General features: G+C 47.7%; 1 protein-coding gene across 1 annotated transcript in view; it reads left to right on the forward strand.

Annotated features, from left to right (window-relative positions):
- The window catches only part of INPP5A (inositol polyphosphate-5-phosphatase A), a gene marked incomplete at its 5' end in the record, with an annotated part of 209,170 nt that overhangs the window by 54,904 nt on the left and 134,771 nt on the right, over positions 1 to 19,495 (forward strand). Inside the window, 2 exons of the mRNA XM_042863573.1 lie at positions 8,391 to 8,491; positions 9,263 to 9,350. Coding sequence (XP_042719507.1) covers positions 8,391 to 8,491; positions 9,263 to 9,350 — 189 coding nt within the window. The remainder of the gene's footprint in view (positions 1 to 8,390; positions 8,492 to 9,262; positions 9,351 to 19,495) is intronic.

Raw genomic sequence — 19,495 nt, forward strand, 5'->3', positions numbered from 1 at the left:
TTCATCTGTGCCTTGGCTTTCCTAATCCCCTCTCTGCAAGTCCTAACAGCATCCCTATATTCTCCCCAGGTGACGCCCTTGTTTCCACAGCCACACAGTCCCTTTTCCCTCAATCTGACTAGCAGGTCCTTGCCAAGCCATGTCAGTTTCCTGCCTCTCCTGCCTGTTTTCTTATTCTGAGGGGTGGAGAGCTCTTGTGCTTTCAAAGAGGTATCCTTGAAGAGTAGCCAGCTTTCTTCCACTCCTTTGTCTCTAAGGGCAGCTTCCCAGATATCTCATCCACCAATTTCTTAAACACCCTGAAGTTTGCTCTCCCAAAAAGTTCAGGATTCTGATCCCACTTTTTGCCAGGCCTTGAGATCCTGAACTGAACCAGGGCATGGTTGGTGCCTTCGATCTTAATGCCTTTAATGATCTCCTCTGTGCTGGTGAGCAGCAGATCAGGTTGGTCTATACAGTACTTGAACCAGAAAGTTATCATCATCCATGCACTCCAGTAATCTCCCGGATCTTTTGGAGCTTGCTGAGTGGTTTTCCTGCAGCTATCTGGGTGGTTTAAATCCCCGAGGACAAATGCCTGCGAGCAGGAGCCTCCTGCAGCTGAAGGAAGAAGGCCTTGTCAACAGGCTCCCCATGATCAAGTGGCTTGTAGTACACCTCAACCACTGGGTGCCCTTCATTAGTCCTATCCCCAATTCTAACTCATAGGCTTTCAACCTTCTCTTCATCATTTCTCAGAGGGAGCCCCTCACACTCTAACCACTCTTAGACATATAGAGCAACTCCCCCACCCTTCCTACCTAGCCTATCCCTTCTAAAAAGGTGATACCCCTCTACAGTAGTATTCCAGTTATGGGAGTCATCCCCACCACGCTTCCATCATAGCAACCAGACTGTAGTTTTCCAAGCACATCCTGGTTTCCAACTCCTCCTGCTTATTTCCTGTGCTGCGTGCATAGGAACTATGCATGCACACTTCAGCTGGGGTTTCTGACACACCACCTTCCTAGAGGAGCCCACTGTTAAACCTCCAGAAGAAATACCAAGTTTCCCCCATTGCTTCCTAGAGGGACATGAGAAGCTTTCAGATGAGAGGTTGGCAACTTTACCTCCACTGAGAAGTCCCCACAAGATCCTACAGGGCAGGTCAGAAGTTTTTCCCCGCAATCTCCTGGTGACTGCAACCCTAAGCCTTTCTCTGTCCTGTTGCACTTGAGGCTCTTCCCCCATTGGATCTAGTATAAAGCCCCAGGCTACTTGCCGCACCCTAGCAAACCTCACTGCATCCCCTTGCTACCTCATTTAGAATCACAGAATCACCAAGGTGTGAAAAGACCCACGGGATCACCCAGCCCAGCCATCCACTCATTACCAATAGCTCTCACTAAACCACGTCCCTCAACACAAAATCCAAACGTTCCTTGAACACCCCCAGGGTCGGTGACTCCCCACCTCCCTGTGCAGCCCATTCCAGCGCCTGGCCACTCTTTCAGAGAAGTGGTATTTCCTAACGTCCAGCCTGAACCTCCCCAGTGCATTTGGAGGCCGTTCCCTCTAGTTCTATCACCGTTACACGAGAGAAGAGGCCGACCCCCAGCTCACCACAACCTCCCTTCAGGTAGTTATAGAGAGCAATACGGTCTCCCCTGAGCCTCCTTGAGTCTCCTCTTCTCCACACTGAACAATCCCAGCTTCCTTTAGCTGCTCCTTGTAAGGCCTGTGTTCCTGACCCCTCACCAGCTTTGTTGCCCTTCTTTGAACCTGTTCCAGGGCCTCAATATCTTTCTTGTAGTGAGGGGCTGAGTTTAAAGCTGTTGCACTGAGCCCTGCTAGCTTTTGGGCTAGGATCCATTTCCCTCTTAGAGACAGGTGACATCCATCTGCAGCCATTGGATCAGCTGCTGAGTAAATTGCCCCATGGTCGAAAAACATGAAGTTCCTATGGTGGCACCAGCCTCTCAGCCCCTTATTCATCACCTGGGTTTTCCTAGCCTGCTGTGTCTCTCACTGCCCCCACAGTAATGTTAGTTCTTGGAGAGAAAAATAAGGGCCTGTTATTGGAAAAGCATCCAAGAAGCCATGTTTGTGTGGGAGGCTGTGGGGCATGTAGGGAGCCCTTCTGTTTATTTTGTCTTTTCCCCCTTTCCTTCTCCATTCCTTCAAAAGCTGATGCTATTGGAAATCATTGCTAATTTTGGGAACAGTCTTCTTTGTCATATTCATGGCAAACAGTCACTGTGGATGCAAAGGTGGAGGTGAGATATTTTTTTGCTTCATGCAGTTTACCTGTGTTGTTGGAGAGTATTTAGAGGTGTCATGTGCAGTAATAGTAACGTTAAAAAGCGTACCTAAAAGTGGAGTACAATTTTGCTATAGCTGTTTAGAAATGTTTGTGCTGTGCTGTATGGTGCGTAGGTTTCCCTTTTTTTGTGGGGGAAACAAAGGACGGCCTCAAAGTTAGCTGTTTACTCAGTAGATTTAATCATTTTTGTTTAACTAGACAGTGATGGACTGAATCGCTCTTGTGAGTTTAGGCCTTTTGCCTTATTCAGATGGGGTTGTGCGCTTTGCTTCGTTCTATGGCATGAAATCTGTGCAATAGCACTCAGCTGCACGGTGCACGTGTGGATTTCAGCATATTTCTGCAAGTCAAAGCCTCACTATGGAGGTGTTGGTTCAGCGACTCCTTCTCAAGTGGAATTTGAGGCAACGTGAGCACAGCCTGGCTGCCGAGCGGGTCGGGAGGACCTCTTTCTGGTGCCAGGTGACAGCAGTGTGCTGTGACATCACGGAAACTTGTGGCACTCTGCTGCTGGGGCCACGCAGCGCTGGTGCTGCTGCACTGCCTGGTGTGGCCAGCGGCGGGCACTGGGAGTTTCGGAGTTTCTATTGCATGAGCACAGCCAGCATTTAGAAACGTGTCCCTTACCCAGCCTTTTTACTGGTTTCTGTTGCAGAGACTTTGTATGGAACAAAATCAAATCAGTCTCCTAACGATGAAAATTTCTCTATAGATGCCTTACTCTGAGATTTGAAGGAAGCACCCAGGAAAAAAAAAAACAAAACAAAACAAAAAACAAACCTCAAATGAGACCCGGAAAAATAGTTTTTGATCTGATAAACTGAGTGTATGTATGTGCTCCATGCCTCCCTGCTTTGGGCCCCAGCTTTAAGGACCTTGGAGGTACAGTGCCAGGCTGGGAGCTGGCCTCAGGGCCTCACAGGGAGCAGAGGCAGCTGTAGGAACAGGCTGTGGTGTGGGACAGGTGTGCAGGGTGTCATGGGGCTGAGCGCTTCCACCTGTGGGCCACGGTGTGAGGAGCTGTCTGTGGGTTTCTTGAGGAGCAGGAGAAAGGCATAAAGCTGCTTACCTGCTGGTGGTAATATGCTGCATATTACGTAAAGTAAGTAAAAGACCTTCAAGAATTACTCAAGAATGGCACCGAAGTATTGTTAAATGTAAATAATTCCTTGTATGGGAATTGTTGAGTCACAGCCTGAAGCACTGATTGAGCACCTGGGAAAGGACCAGGTCAGCCCTGAGAGCACAGCTAAGGCAATTCAGCTGTGTGACCAGAAGGGGTGGAGCCTGGCTGCACCTCTCCTAGACCTCATTTAAGGGCTGACTGCTGCTGGGGAAGGAGCTCTTTCTGGAGATCCCTTCCTGGAGTTTTCCCCTGCAAGCCTGGAATCTTCTCATATGTGTAAGTAATCTTTTCCCCTCTTCTTATAGCACCTTTATGTTGTGCCAGCCCTTACATCATTACACCTCTGGTGAAAACACCTTATTGTATCCTATTGAATCTGTCCAATTGCTACACTCCATGCAGGCTTTTTGAGTTTCCTGCTGTGTGTGTGTGTGTGTGTGTGTGTGTGGAGTAACTAACTACTGCAAGTAGTTTCAGCATACTCTTAAGTGGCATTAAAAATTACCTAGTAATTGCTAGGTAGTGACTTTTTTCTGTTGTGGCTGCACTGCGGTATAATAATACACCAGGTCATGTTCAGCCATGTGCCTTCTGATGCGCACTGTGCTTGTGCAGCAGTAGCTCCTTCACGCAGGGAGCTTTGCTCAGAGCTCAGCTCCAACTGGTAGCAACAGACAGTCTTTCTCTGTGCTGAGTCAGGCCCAGGCATTACCTCCCATGGCAGGTAAGGAGCACAGAAGTACAAATGAGGTGAATGGGATGAGGTTCAACAAGGCCAGGTGTCAGGTCCTGCAGTTTGGCCACGGTAACCCCATACAGCGCTATAGACTTGGGGCTGAGTGGCTGGATGACTACGAAGAGGAAAAGGACCTGGGGGTGTTGGTTGATGCTCGGCTGAACAAGAGCCAGCAGTGTGCCCAGGTGGCCAAGATGGCCTGCATTAGAAATAGTGTGGCCAGCAGGAGCAGGGAGGTGATCATCCCCCTGTACTCAGCACTGGTGAGGCTGCACCTCGAGTGCTGTGTTCAGTTTTGGGCCCCTCACTACAGGAAAGATGTTGAGGTTCTGGAGCGTGTCCAGAGAAGGGCAACAAAGCTGGTGAGGGGTCTGGAGCACAAACCTTATGAGGAGCGGCTGAGGGAGCTGGGATAGTTCAGTGTGGAGAAGAGGAGGCTCAGGGGAGACCTCACTGCACTCTGCAACCTCCTGAAGGGAGGCTGTGGTGAGGAAGGGTTTGGCCTCTTCTCCCAGGCAACGAGCAGCCCACGGGGTAATGGCTGCAAGTTGTACCAGAGGAGGTTTAGATTAGACATAAGGAAGAACTTTTTCTCTCAGTGGTCAGGCACTGCAATGGCTGCCCAGGGAGGTGATGGAGTCGCCGTCCCTGGCAGTGTTCAAGAGGTGTCTGGATGAGGAGCTACAAGATCTGGTTTAGTGCTTGTGGTAGCAGTGGTGATGGGAGGACAGTTGGACTCGATGATCTTGTAGGCCCTTTCCAACCTTCTATTCAATGATTCTACTGTCCCCAGCCTGCCCAGACCCAGCTGTCCCGCTGCAGGAGGGGCCCTGGCAGCACTGTGCCCCGCACTGCTCCCCTCAGCTCCTTTATGCCATGCTCAGCTTCTCAGCAGGAGAGACAGAGCACGTGCTGCCAGACCTCACACAGAAGAACGTTTGAGCACCTTGCGTGCCACGACAGAGGCAGGATGTGAAACTGTTAGAGATGGGCAGCAAAGATGGCAAGAGATCGAGAGGTGCGAGGAGCAACTGAGGTCCCTTGGTTTGTTTGGTTCAGAGGAGGCTGAGGTGGGGCCTTGTGGTGGCCCTTCAGCTCCTCCCTCTCAAGGAGAGTGGAGGCAGGGCTCCGAGCTCTGCAGACATCAGCAGGGCTCAAGGGAGCTGGGATTAGGGGAGGGCTGTGCCCCAGAGGGCAGTGGGCACGGCTCTGAGCCGCGGAGCGCAGGCACTGCTCAGCTGTAGGGCTGGCGGTGGGTGCTGCCGTGTGGCACGGGGCTGGCGCCTGGTCCTCGTGGGTTCCCTCTGGCCTGGGATGTTGTGTGGTCGTATTTTGTGCATCCGGTAATCAAGAGTAATGCCTAGCTTTAAAAAATACTGTTCTATTATAGATGCACATTCAGTATTTGTCATCTAATATCTGATCCTTAACCTCTGGCAAATGCGGACTTAAAACTCTGAAACATCCATTATTCATTATTATGTACTGTTTGTTCTTTTATCGCAGTTGAAAACTAGTAACGGGTAATGAAGCAGAACCAATTTGCTCATAGTTTGAAGGTATTTGTTATGTGAATGATGTAACTAGTAGTCAGGTGTGTTTTTGTGCTTTAACCTCCAAGGAATGCTGCTAAAGCCTCTCACTGCTATGGCAATTTCCCCATTTCAAAAAGTGGTGTGCAGTTTTTTGTTGTTACGCCTGCTGTGATTTCAGACTGAGAGATTTGAATATACACCGAAATCTCTGTCCTACGCACATCTCAATTCAGATTCCAGGAATTGCTAGGCTTCAATATTTTCTGCTGTTGCTGTAGCATAGCAAAGTATTTCTCCAGTGTTTTCTTTGCAGGATCCCATGTTCAGGGCTCCCTGTTGCTCATCCTTAATGTATGTGATGAGGCAGCTGGTGCCTACATTCTCTGAAACTATTCATTTTAGTTTGGAGTTAGCGATTTCTTAGTTATATTCGCTGTGTGAGAAGAGATCCTAACTCTTGTATGATTGTAAAAGAATAATGTCGTGTGTTGATGCTTTTTTTTATGTTATTTGAAACAAGTGTTCGGTAGATGTGTTGCTTTGAAACAGAATTGCATGTGTCTGCTTTACAACATTGAACAGTTACAATTGTTTTCTAATTATGGTGATTTCAGAGAGCTATCAGAATAGATAAGATCTGTAGTTGGAAGCCAAAACTGATTTGGAGCAATAAAGCACATAGAGCGTTGGGACTTTGTATTGTTTAGGGACCACAAATGAGCTCTGTCATAGAGTCCAGCGTCACAAGTTGAGTTTGGTTAATACGTCTCCAAGACGATAAAGAAAATCAACCAACAACCAAACTTATGAAGACGCTTGATTACTGTTTGGCCGTTGGACTGTGTGGCAGCTGGCAGGTGCTCCCTAATGCATCTTGCTCCCGCTCTCATGCGTTTTGATGTCCTGCCTTCTGATGCGTATGAGAATGTGTGTTTTTCTGCAGGACGCTGTGCTTTTTTTATAATGACCGTAAATTGGACACAGCCTTGCGAGACGATTGGCAGAAATGGGCTGAAACGAGCCCCACAACCGCGCCGCCGGGGTGCAGCGCGCCGCCTGCCGTGCGGCTGGCGCTGCTTGGGTCGGTGCTGCGCTGCCCGTGAGGCGGAAGGGCGGCCGTAGGAGCGCGCTGCGTTTGCTGCGTGAGTGCAGCCCTGCTGCGGGTTGGCGCTGCGTCTGCCGCCCGCCGCCTCCCCGGGGTGCTGCTCCCTTTGGCTGCGGGCAGGTTTGCTTGCAGTGTTGGTTCCTGCGGCTCTGGTGTTGCCGGTTGGGTCTGGCTGAAAAGTGAGACAATGTTTAGGTTTCTAGCAATGAAAACTTCTAGTATTGGCAGCCGTACCAAGGAGCATGTTCACAGGCGCTTTGTAACAGTGTGCTGTTCAGCACGGGATTTGGTGCTGGGCAAAGGGCTGGAGCCTTCTCTTCTAATTACTGATAAACCTGTAAAGGCAGCTGTTATTAATGTAAGCTTTCATAGTTATATCAAATGCATAAAGGAAAAGTACATGCGTGTATCAAGTTGGGCCAAACTTCATTGGCTCTGGTATTTTTAGCTGTTTTGTCTGTTGTCTGCTTTTCTTTTTCAATTAACTTTTTTGCTGTGTCCCACTCTAGTTGGACCTGAATCCTTATGGCAAGATTACTGCATGTCCTAGTTAGGTCATTAATTCCTGTTCGTGTCCAAGTGAATCACAGGATCATTAAGGTTGGAAAAGGCCTCTAAGATCTCCAAGTCCCACCCTAGCCCATCCACACCATGCCCAGTGACTGTTACTTCAGTTCCGTGTCTGCACACTTCTTGCACCAGCACACATGCAAATGCTTCCTGCTGTTATCCTCTTTGAAACTGGATTGTTTTTAGCTAGTATCCGTTACTTCTGAAGATAATAAATTGTTAAATATAAGTTGTAGAGTCTCAGTGCCAACACAGAGGTGTTTTAGACACGGCTTTTGCAATGCTGGGTATAGTTTATGCTGACAAAATGCTTAAAGACAAAATAACTGTGTAAAGCAGCAGTGAATGTATGAATGCTGCATATTTGACTTGATGTGCAGTGAAGGAACGTACTTTGTACTTATTTTGGTCTGATTGTGTCACAGTGCTGGCTGTTTAATCCTTAAGATGTTTTCACTTTGTAAGATTAACATTTAAAATAGCACAATGGGTGTTTGTGTCTCCTGGTTTAGATATGTGTGTACAGTGCACATATAATGATGTTTAAGTAATTTTGGGGATGAGATGTTCCGTAAGTCAAAATATCAAATGAGATTTCTAGTCAGCATTTCATCCTGAGGGAGTTTGAGATGCTGTAGCATAAAATAAAATCAGGTGTTGGAATTCTTCTAAATCCCAGGCCAAGAGATGCTCTGACCCAGCTGGTGCTGCTAAGTCCTTTTCAAGGTGAGCTGGAAGAGGTTATGCATTTGCTTCAAGTGCTTGGTAACAAATTCACAGTTCAAGAACAAAAGTACTGTCTTACAACATTTGAGATTATTAGTATGTATTACAAAACTTTTACACACGCTAACAAGCGATGCTCCTCTTATTGCTGTTCTTTTAGCTCCTTCTCTGGCTGATGGTTCTACTTTCAGAAATGCAGTGTCTGCTTTTACATCATTTATTATGTACATGCTGTATGTTAGTAGCTCTGGATACAACTTTCTACTTATTTGGTTTTTTGTTTGTTTCAGGTTGTTCATGCACACAAGCCCCACTTCATGGCTTTACACTGTCAAGAATTTGGAGGAAAAAACTATGAGGCTTCCATGTCTCACGTGGACAAGTTTGTTAAGTAAGTAACTAGAAAGTACTGCTACAATGTTGTTCTAGGCAGAAAGTCAAAAGGCTGCTTTCAGTCTGCAGATAATAGAGTTCAGGGAAGTTGAGGCTATGGCATTAATCACCCAATTATACCTAATGTTCAGACGTTCAAAGTCATAAGTCCTTCACAGTTGTATTCAGTAGGCACTAAGAAGCATTGAGAGTTATGTTGAAAGTGATGCTGATGTTCTCAGCTCCACAGCCTGTAGGTAGATGGCTCTGCCACAGGAAACCTTCCCTGAAACTCGTTCCAAAATGAGGTAAAAGCCAGTGGTTCCTCTAGGAGCCCTGCAGGCAGGGACACCTCCCGTAGCCCGGGTTGCTCACAGCCCCATCCAGCCTGGCCTTGAATGCTTCCAGGGAGGAGGCATCTGCAGGCTCACTGGGCAACCTGTTCCAGTGCATCACCAGCCTCACAGTGAAGAATTTCTTGTAACCTCTGGTCTAAATTGACCCTCTTCAAGTTTAAAGCCACTTCCCCTTGTCCTGTCACTACCTGTCCTTATAAGAAGTCCCTTTGGGCACTGGAAGGCTGCTAGAAGGTCTCCCTGCTGCTTTCTCTTCTGCAGACTGAAGAATCCCAGCTGTGTCAGCCCGGCCTTGTAGGGAAGTGCTGCAGCCCTCTGATCATCTTCGTGGTCCTCTTCTGGTTAATGATGACATTTCGGTGCAGAAAATGATGCTGAGTTAATGTGGAATGTTTGCATGTCCCCTCATTTTCCATCTTTTCTTTATCTTTTAGAGAGTTATTATCAAGTGATGCGATGAAAGACTACAACAGGGCTCGAGTTTACCTGGATGAGAACTATAAATCACAGGAGCATTTTACGGTAAATTTCTTTATTAAATAAGTTCAACAGGTGGTTAATTTCTGTTAAACTGTTCGGGTTCTTCTGGTTGGTGTGTGTATGTGAGCTGTTTCTAATGTGATGAGGATTACATCTTTACGAAGTTGTTCTGTGCTAAGGCATTCGTTTGTAAAATATACAAATGCTGGTTTCACAGAAGTGCATCCACTGAAAAGTCAAATACTAGAATTTCCAAAGCCTTTCATTTAAAGTGATTGTTTTTTTCTCTAACAATGTTCTTGTTAAATGAGAATTACTTTCTCTTTAAGAAGCTGTTTGACCATCTGACAGCCTGGAGTGGTGCCAGGTCTGACCAGCTGGGCAGTGGGGCTGCCAGCAGTCAAAATTTCTGTTAAGAATCCTTAGTGCTTGTTGGCAGACTGTCCTGGGTGGAGGTTTGTGAGAATTGTAGCATGAGTTTCCACTGGTACATGAATGATGTTTGTCACTTCTTTTATAAAGAGCAGGCGATCGTAAGGTCATTGCCAGGACTGTCCAGCATGTGGGTAGACCTACTGTTCTATGTAGGTAATTACTGCTAGACTGTACAAGAATGAACAGTCCTTTAGTGGTTTAGTAGTCCTTCAGTCCTCTGTCTTCCTTCTGTCCAGGACAGCAGCTTCCTTTTCCCCTGAACGTTTTCAGCCAATGTTTGCAGGGGCTCAGCTTCCACATCCGGAGCCAAAGCAAGTGACAGAAGGGTAGGGGACAAAAGCAGCAGCATGGGCACAGAGCTCGGTCGAGCCAGTGTCCCCCATATGCATACAAATCCCAGCACAGCCGCATGTGGCTTAGGTGAATAGGGCCTGGGAAGTTTTGTATTTATTCATTTTTGAGTGACTGTGGCTGAGAGCCCAGGGAAGCTGAAACTGGAGGAGGAATGTTGAGATTTTTTTTCTGTTCTTTATCAGAGAGGAGGAAAACCAGCACTACTGGCTTTACTGAATCTTAGAGGGACAGATGTGTCAGGAGCATTAAGACTTTGTGCAGGAAGCCCTGGTGGGTGCAGAGCAATAGCGCAGAATTGCACTGTGGTTGCTCAGGGCTCAGAGCTGTGCCGGCAAAGCCCTGTGAAACCGCGGTCGCTCATCGTGGGGGTTGGGCCCCCTGGCCTTCTGGGGTTCCTTCCAGCCTCAGCTGTCCTGGGGTTGTGAGGAAGGGGATGATCATCAGTATCCTGAACGAGGGAAGCACTGTACAGAGGATCATTGCGCCCTGTAGTGAAGCACCTATAGCTTTCTCTTAAAAGACGGTCATGGTTCTTCATGGTATTGAAGTTACTGTACATCACTGGAGGTGTGCTTGTTTTGATGCCTCTGTGGTGGATAAAAAGTTTCTTAAAGTGTTTGACAGCAGTCTGGACAGCGCATGTGCTGCTGGTTCTATGAGGAGCTCTGCATTTTACTAAGCTCTGAATTTAAGAAATAATGCTGTTTCTTTTTTTCACATACTGGCAGCTTTTTCCAGACGCTGTGCTTCTTTGTGGGATTTCCCATCCACTTCTGTAACTCCCCCTTTCCGGTCACAAGCGTTCCCTTGCGTATCTTTTTCCTCTCATGGTGTATTGACTGCATCTAGCCCTTACTGGAAAAAAAAACTTGGTCAAAAATTGCCAATTAAGGAGGAAAAAATAAAGACTACCATTATTTGTAATGAAAATAACAAACAAATTTGCTTGGTTAGTCTATTTGATGGAATCTCTGTCAGTTGAACTGATTACTAAATCTGGTAAAGATACAAAACAGAACTTGTGGAGCAATGCATGCTGTTTGTTGATAATGCTACACCTGTCAGTACAGCAGTGCTGAGGGAAGTGGTTCAGTCAGTCTCAAATGGAGAAGATCACGGGGGAAGAGTATTTCTCATAGGAGCCCTCAGATCTTTTCAGATTGAGGATCATCTCTTATTTGCACAGTAGTAAATGTAGAATCACGGCTGATAACCTACAAATATCTGAAGTACTGGGAAGTAATGAGCAGTTGCATGGTGGTACGATGTCTGCAGTGGGGAGTGGGGCGCCCTGCCTGGAAGGGAGCTGCTCTGGAAGGCAGCTGGGCCAGCTCTTGTGTGCTATAGCTCAAGTAGGAAAGCAGTTCTTGCAAGTGTAACTAGTAGAGCTGGTGTATAATTTATTTGGTGATTTTTTGCCTCTTTACAGACATAGTGAAGCAGTATGAGTGTTTTGAATTCTAGTTCTTAAGCAGAAATTTTCAAAAGCATATTGAAATGATAAAGGTGAACCCCTAGGAAGATATTTCTGGCTTATTTTTTCTAAATCATTCTTTGTAATCTTAAAAAAACCTTTTAGAATTGAATCAGTTCAATGTGGAAGAAGGAAGAGAAGAGGGAATGAGAGAGGATTTGTTTGTATTGTATAATAATACTTCATGGTAGAGCAGTATTTTATGCTTTCCTTACTGGTTTTCCAGTAGCGATGGCTTGGAGTCAAAGCCAGGAAGCCTATAGAAGAAAGGATGGGGATGCACCTTGGTGCTGACCCTCGTAACCTTTAGGCTTCAATTAGTCGTCTTGTGGCACTTCATGTTCACAGTTTCATGCATAGATCAGAACATGTGATCTAAATCAGAAATTCATAGAGATGATTTTCACACACTGAAACGCAGTGTGTGAGCTGCCTGCAGTTTTGTGTGTGGAATGTATGGTCTGGATGACTCTATGAATGGGGATTTCACCGTTGTGCTGTGTCCATTTAGGGTAAAGTTTCAGTCTTACCCATGTGACTTGGCTCACTGTGTTTTGCATGTCCCTGCTTCCTCATTAGTTCTCTTTGATTGCAAAAGTCCTTAACTTCTGTGGGCTATTTTCCATCCCTTCTTCGGCATGGAATTGGCAGCATACACTAGCTTTGTAATTATATTATTACCTCTCTCTCTGAAATATAAACACTCATTGCATACATTGTTGTATGATGCTGTTTTCTTTAGAAGGGGAGAAGCCCAAGTTGCTGCAGTTTGGCTAGCCTTTACCCTGTGGCTCTAGTATTCCTTTTTCTAGCAGTTTTGGCAGTGTTTCTTCTGTGAGGCTTTCCTTGGCTTGGCTCCTGCAAAGCTCCATCTGGTTTTGCTGCTCACAGTTGCATAGCTTGGCTGCACTGGGACTGACAGTGAGAAAATGTTTTTCCACGGTCTATTCCTTCGACAAACAGCCTCTGTTGCAGTGAGGGGAAGCAGGGTGTGTGTGTTTTTTACAGGAGTTCTGTGACGTAAACAATAGACTGTGATATCCAAGTGTCTCTTGCAGAGTGATTTGATTTTAGAGACTAATAACTTAGTGTGTAGTAGGGATCCGAAAGGTTTGTTCCAGATGCAGAAAGAACCTGGTGGCAGGCATTTGTCATCTGCGGTCCTGTACACTGAGTCCAGTGTAAAACAGGCTGGGGGTGGGGGGTGTCATGATGGGGAGAGCAGGGCTGCTTGGTTGGGTTGGGTTTCCCATGGTGATGGATTGAAGCTGCTGGGACTTTCTTCTCAAAAATTGCTTAGTGCGCACCAAAACAGAAAAAGCACCCAGGGACGTGCAGGGGTGATGCTGGCGGGGGGCTGCACCTGAGCTTCAGGGCCATGCTGAGCAGACCTGGCTGTAGAGAGCGGGCAGCACGTGTGTGCAAACCAGTCTGTCACACCGTGCTTCAGCAAGTGTGTGGTTTTATAAAACTGTAATGTGACCTGAAGATTGATCTGGCAGAAAGCTGCTGCATTAGAGCTAATGCATCTCGGCACTGGGAACATGACAGAGGCAGAGCTAAGAGCTCCCAACAGTTATGAATGAGATATGGGTGACAGCTTCTGCGCGGGTAAGGATCGTTTCCGAGAAGCTCCCAATTAACCATGTAGGCAGCCCTGGTGGCATTCCTGCTGTGACTGAAGTCTGAACGCAAACCAGCACAGACAAAACTGCCTCGTATATCAGCCAGAGACGTTCAGGTCCCCAAACAACTTGATAGTGCAGTTTGCAGCTTCTTGTAAACCTTTCATTTCAGGCCCTGGTACTTTATAGTCTTATTAAAAAAAAATGGACGCTTTCTCTTGGCCTATGTAAGTTTGTACATGCCTATTTACACATAACGCCCAGAATATGGCTGTGAATATTTTTGTCTGGTTGTACTTGACTCCATGTACTAATCGTTTTTTCTAATATAAAATAACTTCTAACTTCGGCCAAAATGAAGCATTGTTTGTCCTCAGGTAGCGTCTAAAGAGGGAGCTCTGCTGAAATCCTCCACCATAATGGTAGTAACCTGATTTAGTGCAACTCAGCTCTACTGGCAAGCAGTGGTTCTGAAAATTAAGGCAGACAACATTTTATTAAAATGCATAATTTTATCTTAAAATTATATCACCTCATTACTAAAAGAATAGTGTCACCTCATTACCAAGAGAATAGTAAAGTTAATTTTTGTTAGATTAATGATACTTGAGTAATATTTTTGGTTGAGCTGAGTTCGAATAATTGGCCATTAATTGAAAAAGGAAATTGAATTGAATTTATCTGGTACATAAATCCTGTCATAGTTATTAATGGGTCTTAGAAAATATCGGCCTGTTCCCAGAAATGAATAGGGTACGCTGATTCTTCTGAGCTTATTAGATGTGGCAGTTTAGAGTTTTGTTAAATAAAAAAAGATGATTTAGGAAGAGAGACATAATTGAATCGAATATAGGGGGAATTCACATGCCTCATTAGTTCTCAGACCGTTTTTCCATTAACAATTTTAGAGGAACTTTGCGTTTGCAGAAATGCAGATTTTCTCCAGGAGGTGGTGCTGGAGGTCTGGTTTGCTTTGTTAACTCGTGCCTTGCTGTTGAGGGAGCTTTGGGCAGGCTGAGTTTTTAAGAGGCAGCGTTTGAAGTACAGCGCTTTGCCTTGAGAGCACGTTGTGAACACGCATCGAGCACACCGGGTCCCCTGCAGTGTCTGTCGAGAAGAATGCAGCTTTCAGGGCTGTGGGGAGAGTGGGGAGTCCTGGCGCTGCGGTGCTGTTCTGTGGCACTTCTGCCAAACAGGGGGTTTTAGAGAATGCTTTCAGCCAATGGTTACCTTTGATTGCAGTCACAGTTTGAATATTCCTGTTGCTTACGTGAGCCTCTTCTCATTTCCTTTTCTTTTCTCCATTCCTTTGAATTTAACTTGATTTTTGAGTTTGCCTTTCATAGTGATATTTCTGGAAAAGTATGCCAGGCTAAAGAAGTGGGAGTTCATTCCTAGTCTTAACCAATAGCACTGTGATCTCCTCGCATGTCCTGTGCTGTGCAGCCGCAGCCTCATGGTTTGTGGCACTCAGCTGTGCTCCTCGCTCATCTCAGTGCTTTAAGGGGAGCCTAGTGCAACTTTCATAGCACCGGAGCTTGCCATCTGGTTCTTCAGAAGGCCTGGGCTTATTTGCTTTTACAAGGTTTGACTATTTCAGCAGGATACTGCTTGTCTGGCAGCGCTTCCACAGTGCGGTGAGTGGGAGGACAGCAGCACAGCGACAGGCGTAGTTGCCGTGCGTGGAGGGAGAGGCACGGGAGTGGGGCTGTAAGGGGAGGTGGTGCTGCGGGAGGAGCCGGGCGGGCGGCTGTGCAGCTGCTTAAGCTGTGTGCACGGAGCTGCCTGCCGGTGAGCCGTGCGCGGTAGAAGTGAGATGCAGAATGCAGCCGTAGGCCGGCGGGGCGCGGAGTGCTGCAGTGTCCGGCGCGGCCGCGCGGGGGCGATGTGGGAGCGCTCAGTTCCCGCTGTGCCGCGGGGCGCTGCGGCCTGCCGGCTTTGTGAGGGCCGGTGGTTAAGTGCGGCGCTGGGAGGTTTCTAACCCCGCATCGCAAACTTGCACCGTTTCATTAGCTTTTTTTTTTTTTTTTTTTTTTCTTCTCCTTTTCCCGAGGGCGGTGGGGCCGGCAGCGCTCCTCCGTGCCATTGCTTCCCTCCTTGCGTGATGTTTCTCCTGCGCTTTTAAAATCGCTTTATTTTCTTGCAGCTAAGCTGTAAGAAGCTGAATGATGCCACCTTGGGTCAATGTCTGCTGTTTGCACACGTGCTGGTGCTGAGAAAGCAGGTTACGTGGTAGCGTTTTATATGCAGAACCATTCGTGCTGTTATTTAGCTGTGACTGCGTAGTTTACATGGAATTCCATTTTCTGTGTCCTGAGGATTTTATGCTTGGTATTGGTACGGCAGTCGTGCAGCAGCCTGTATGTGTTTTAAAGAATGTGGGACTGCAATTGTCTTCAAATGACACACTTAGTGTAGAAATCCATACATCTAAAAAAATGTTGCAATACTTACGGGCTGCAGTATCTGAGCACGAGGGGAAATTGATTATCTTTGAGGAATTAATAAAACAATAATTGAAAAACTACGGACTGCAGTTGAGAAGGAGGGAATAAAGAAACTGATTTTTAAGAACAGTGTCTGCCACGCAGGCAGGACGTGCTGCAGTTCTTTGGCTTGTGCTGCCAGGCTGTGCTTGCTGCTGCTGCTGCTTCTGTCTGGTTCTGCGGGGGGCTACCAGCATGGAGCAGCTGTGGGCACAGCGCCCGGCCCTGTGCCCGACTCTGCGGGGCTCAGTGGAAGCTGAAGCTCCTCAGGAGTGCCTGTGTAGCACCGAGTGGCTGTGTGCTGCAGTCCACTGGGGCCTAGGCCCTGCCGGGGTGGAGGGACCTCCATCACCCAGCAGTGCTCTGCCATGGCTTGCTCCTGCCAGTTTTGTTTGGGCATGCAGGCTGTGGCAGGGTGGGATGGGAATTCCTGTCCTGCATCAGCAGTGCTCGTCCTCACTGTCCTGCAGGGAAGCAGGAGTGTTTGGGGGCTGTGCAAGGGGAACAGCATGGGCGATGTGGGATCTAAAAAGCCGTGGTCAGACTTTCTGTGGCCCCTTACTGCCCTCGTGCTCTGAAGGAGCCCTGCGATGCACTCTGCTCCTGCGGTTCTGTGCAGCTATTCAGGGTCGGCAGGGAGCCGGCAGAGCGGCTCTGCTTGGTGTGGGAGTGCTGTGTTGGTTTGTCTCTGCCTTGCTGCACGTTTACCTGTTGTGTTTTCTCGGAGTCATTTGTGTGAGCAGTTACAGAAGGGGCTGTTGATTGGCATAGGGCATACACGAAAAATAGTTCATCTCTGCACCTGCATTCCTTTCAGTGTCTTTCAGTAGCTGCCTGTGCTGTTGGCAGCTCGGAGCTACTGCTGAGGTGCAGCGTGGTGTTGCTGCCCGCTGTTTGCAGTTCTGTTTGTGTCCGTTTCTTTCCTTTTGTTGTACTTCGTATTGTGCGGGATTTATTCTCTTCAATCTAGCGTCTCCACGAGTGAATATAGTCGTCTGACGCACCGTTTTGTTGAATGCGAACGGCGAGGACTTGTGAGGCAAGCGCGGCTGCTGGGGATGTCCTGGTAGTGCTGAGCGTTTTCCGTTCCTGTGGACGCGGCGGCCGTGCCGGGGAGCTCCGCGCCCGGCTCTGAGCAGCTCCGCTCCAGCCGAGGCCGCCGCGGGGCGGGCAGAGTTGCGGCCGAGCCGGGGGCCGGCGGCGGCCGAGAGCTCCGTGGGGGCGGGCGGAGCTCCGGCCGTACCCGCCGCCATCCGCCCGTCCGTGGGCGCCGGGGCTGCGGGCGGGGCCGGGCAGAGCCGCGGCGAAGTGCCGCGCTTCGGGCGGCGGCGAGAGCGCAGGACCTGCCTTACTGTGAGCTGGCCGAGTCCTGCAGAGCGTTCCTTCGGGGACGCGGTCGTTAGGTTTGTCGCCGTTGCCGGATGAACGGAGCGTTAACGGGCTCGGCACGAGGGCGCGTTGCCGTGTGCGCGGCGGGCACGGACGGCAGTGCGGCCACCGTTGCGGTCCGGCGCTGCCGAGGAGGGCGAGCGGCGTCTGTGCGGGGCGGGTGCTGGGCTGGGAGCGGCCCCGAGTGGCAGGAAAGGAGGCGAGGTCGGAAAATGCGAAAACAATGACACAAGGAATTATAAAATGCTGTTTAAGGAACTCGCTAATGCGTTTGCTTGAGCCGTTGACTTAATTCTTAAATAAGATCAGCGTGACTCTCGAGAAAAATACTATGAATGCTATCTACTGATATAAACTAATGGGTTTATTAATGTTTGGAATAGCCTTATAATGCCGTACTCATCGCTGAAAAGAAAGCGGTCTGTGTGCCTGCCCACTCCCTTCCTGCGGCGATTTGGTTTCAATGCAAAGCTTCCCAGTTTCACACTTCAGAAACGCTTGGAAACGCGCCTTAGGTTTTGCGATTAAAAACAAGCGGGTAGGAGAAAAAGCTCCTTATTGCATTTTACTGCCATCGTCTTAAATTATTGCTGCCGATGTGAAAAGGCAGAAAGCAGCCCATCTTCCAGGGGTAAAGACGAGGTGAATGAAATGCACGGCTCTTGGAGTTGAGCTGGGCTGAACCCACAGGCGCTGCAGGTGGCAGTTGGTGCAGGTGGCAGTGATGCTCCAGGGGCAGCTCACAGCCACCCGGCGCCCGCGGGCTGCGGCACTGATGGTGGCAAACACACAGCGAGTGCCGTACGGCTCTGCGAGGGAACACTTCCCGTGCTGCTGATGCTATTATTAAAACGCCTCAGACTTACGCTTGCTACTCTGTTAAACTTAACAATGTTTGCGATGTACAAACCCAAAGCAGAACCCTTTGACACTGAGGAAGTGTTTCCACTTAGTTTTAGAGGGCTTTCCAAGTGTCTATTGATCAGTGTTCTCTAACAGCGCAGAAATAATGTGTCTAATTTAACTGGCCGCATGGAGGAGTATAGAAAAAACATCACTTATTCCTTGAAAGGCTTGGAACATCGATAGAGGACATACACTAATGACTTTTCTATACACAAGCTTCAAAAATGGCTAAATGAGGAAGAAATTACAAATATATTTTCCTGTAATTCCAGCAGTTGTCTTGTTTTACTGCACCGGTGAAGCGTTAAGCAATGAAACGTCACACGGAATATTTTCTGGTTGATTTGTCCAACACCCAAATCATAAAACAAAAGAGAAAAAGATGGAAACGTGGATTCTGTTCACTTTGACAAAAGCAGTTGGTTTTTCCTCATGAAGTTTGGCTGAGATCTGTGGCTGCTTCTGGCCGGACGGTTTCAGATCCTGCTGTCCTGAGTGGCTCCCTGCATCAGGAGTGTCTCTGTTGTTTCAGTTCTCCTTACCTGAACATAGGGCAGTAATTTGGTCCTGAGTAATTGACAAATAAATGAATGGTAAATTTTTCAAACTGTCGAATACCAGATTTCCAAAGGTGAGTGGTGGCGGTGTGAGCTGGGAAGAGATCTATTGTTAGCAGTTCCTTTCTTGTTTATGCACTGCTGAACTAAAAAGCAGTTTGGGGTTGGCTTCATTTTATTCTTTCTGCTCTCCCACCATTAAACGGAGGATTGCTTAAAGGAAAAAACTACGTGTTCTGTTTTGTGAATGAACCAGCATCGCCCTGAATGCTGGTTCTGGAGCTGACAGGCATTACTCCCAGGTTGTCCACAGATCCTTCATAAACTAGAGACTCCTGATCAGGATTCTCTCCCTGCTGATGACAGTAGATTTGCACGTGGCACTCAGAAATGCATATGGAGCACATGGCCTTTTTTTGTTGTTGTTCTTTCAGCTTGACTCTTCTTGGTTGTGCGTTTTTTCACATTTTAGCATGTTTTTAACATTTTTGTGGCAATATTTGAGTACAGATACCCCTGCAAAAACCAGGTGTATGCTTTGTCTGCTGACGTCTCCACAGAGCAGGCTAGAAGAGCACTGCTGTACATGCAGAGAAATGGGAAATGGGGCTGCCCAGGAACAGCTAGGAGGTTGGGTAGAATTCCTGTTAAAGCTTCATAGGTGGAGATTTGACCACTTAAACTGGGGCAGTTAGGGGAGTTAGAGCACAAAGATGTAATATGGAGATGGGTAATGAATGAGAATGTCAGAAACAAATGACTAACAGGGAAATATAGTAAATACAAATGGGAGAAGATAAAGTAAATGTGAATTTCAACGTGTAAAAGTTCGGCAGGAGGTGAGAGGGAACAGGAATTAATGTCTGTCTCAGCTAATTATGGTAATGGCTTAGCAATCTTGGGCACAACAGCCCAGAGCCTGGAATATCTCACGTTGCTAACAGTGCCTCCAAAACAGATG

This window comes from Lagopus leucura, unplaced genomic scaffold (assembly GCF_019238085.1).
Source record: "Lagopus leucura isolate 7727_CA_CO unplaced genomic scaffold, USGS_WTPT01 Super-Scaffold_741, whole genome shotgun sequence".
Classification (NCBI taxonomy): domain Eukaryota; kingdom Metazoa; phylum Chordata; class Aves; order Galliformes; family Phasianidae; genus Lagopus; species Lagopus leucura.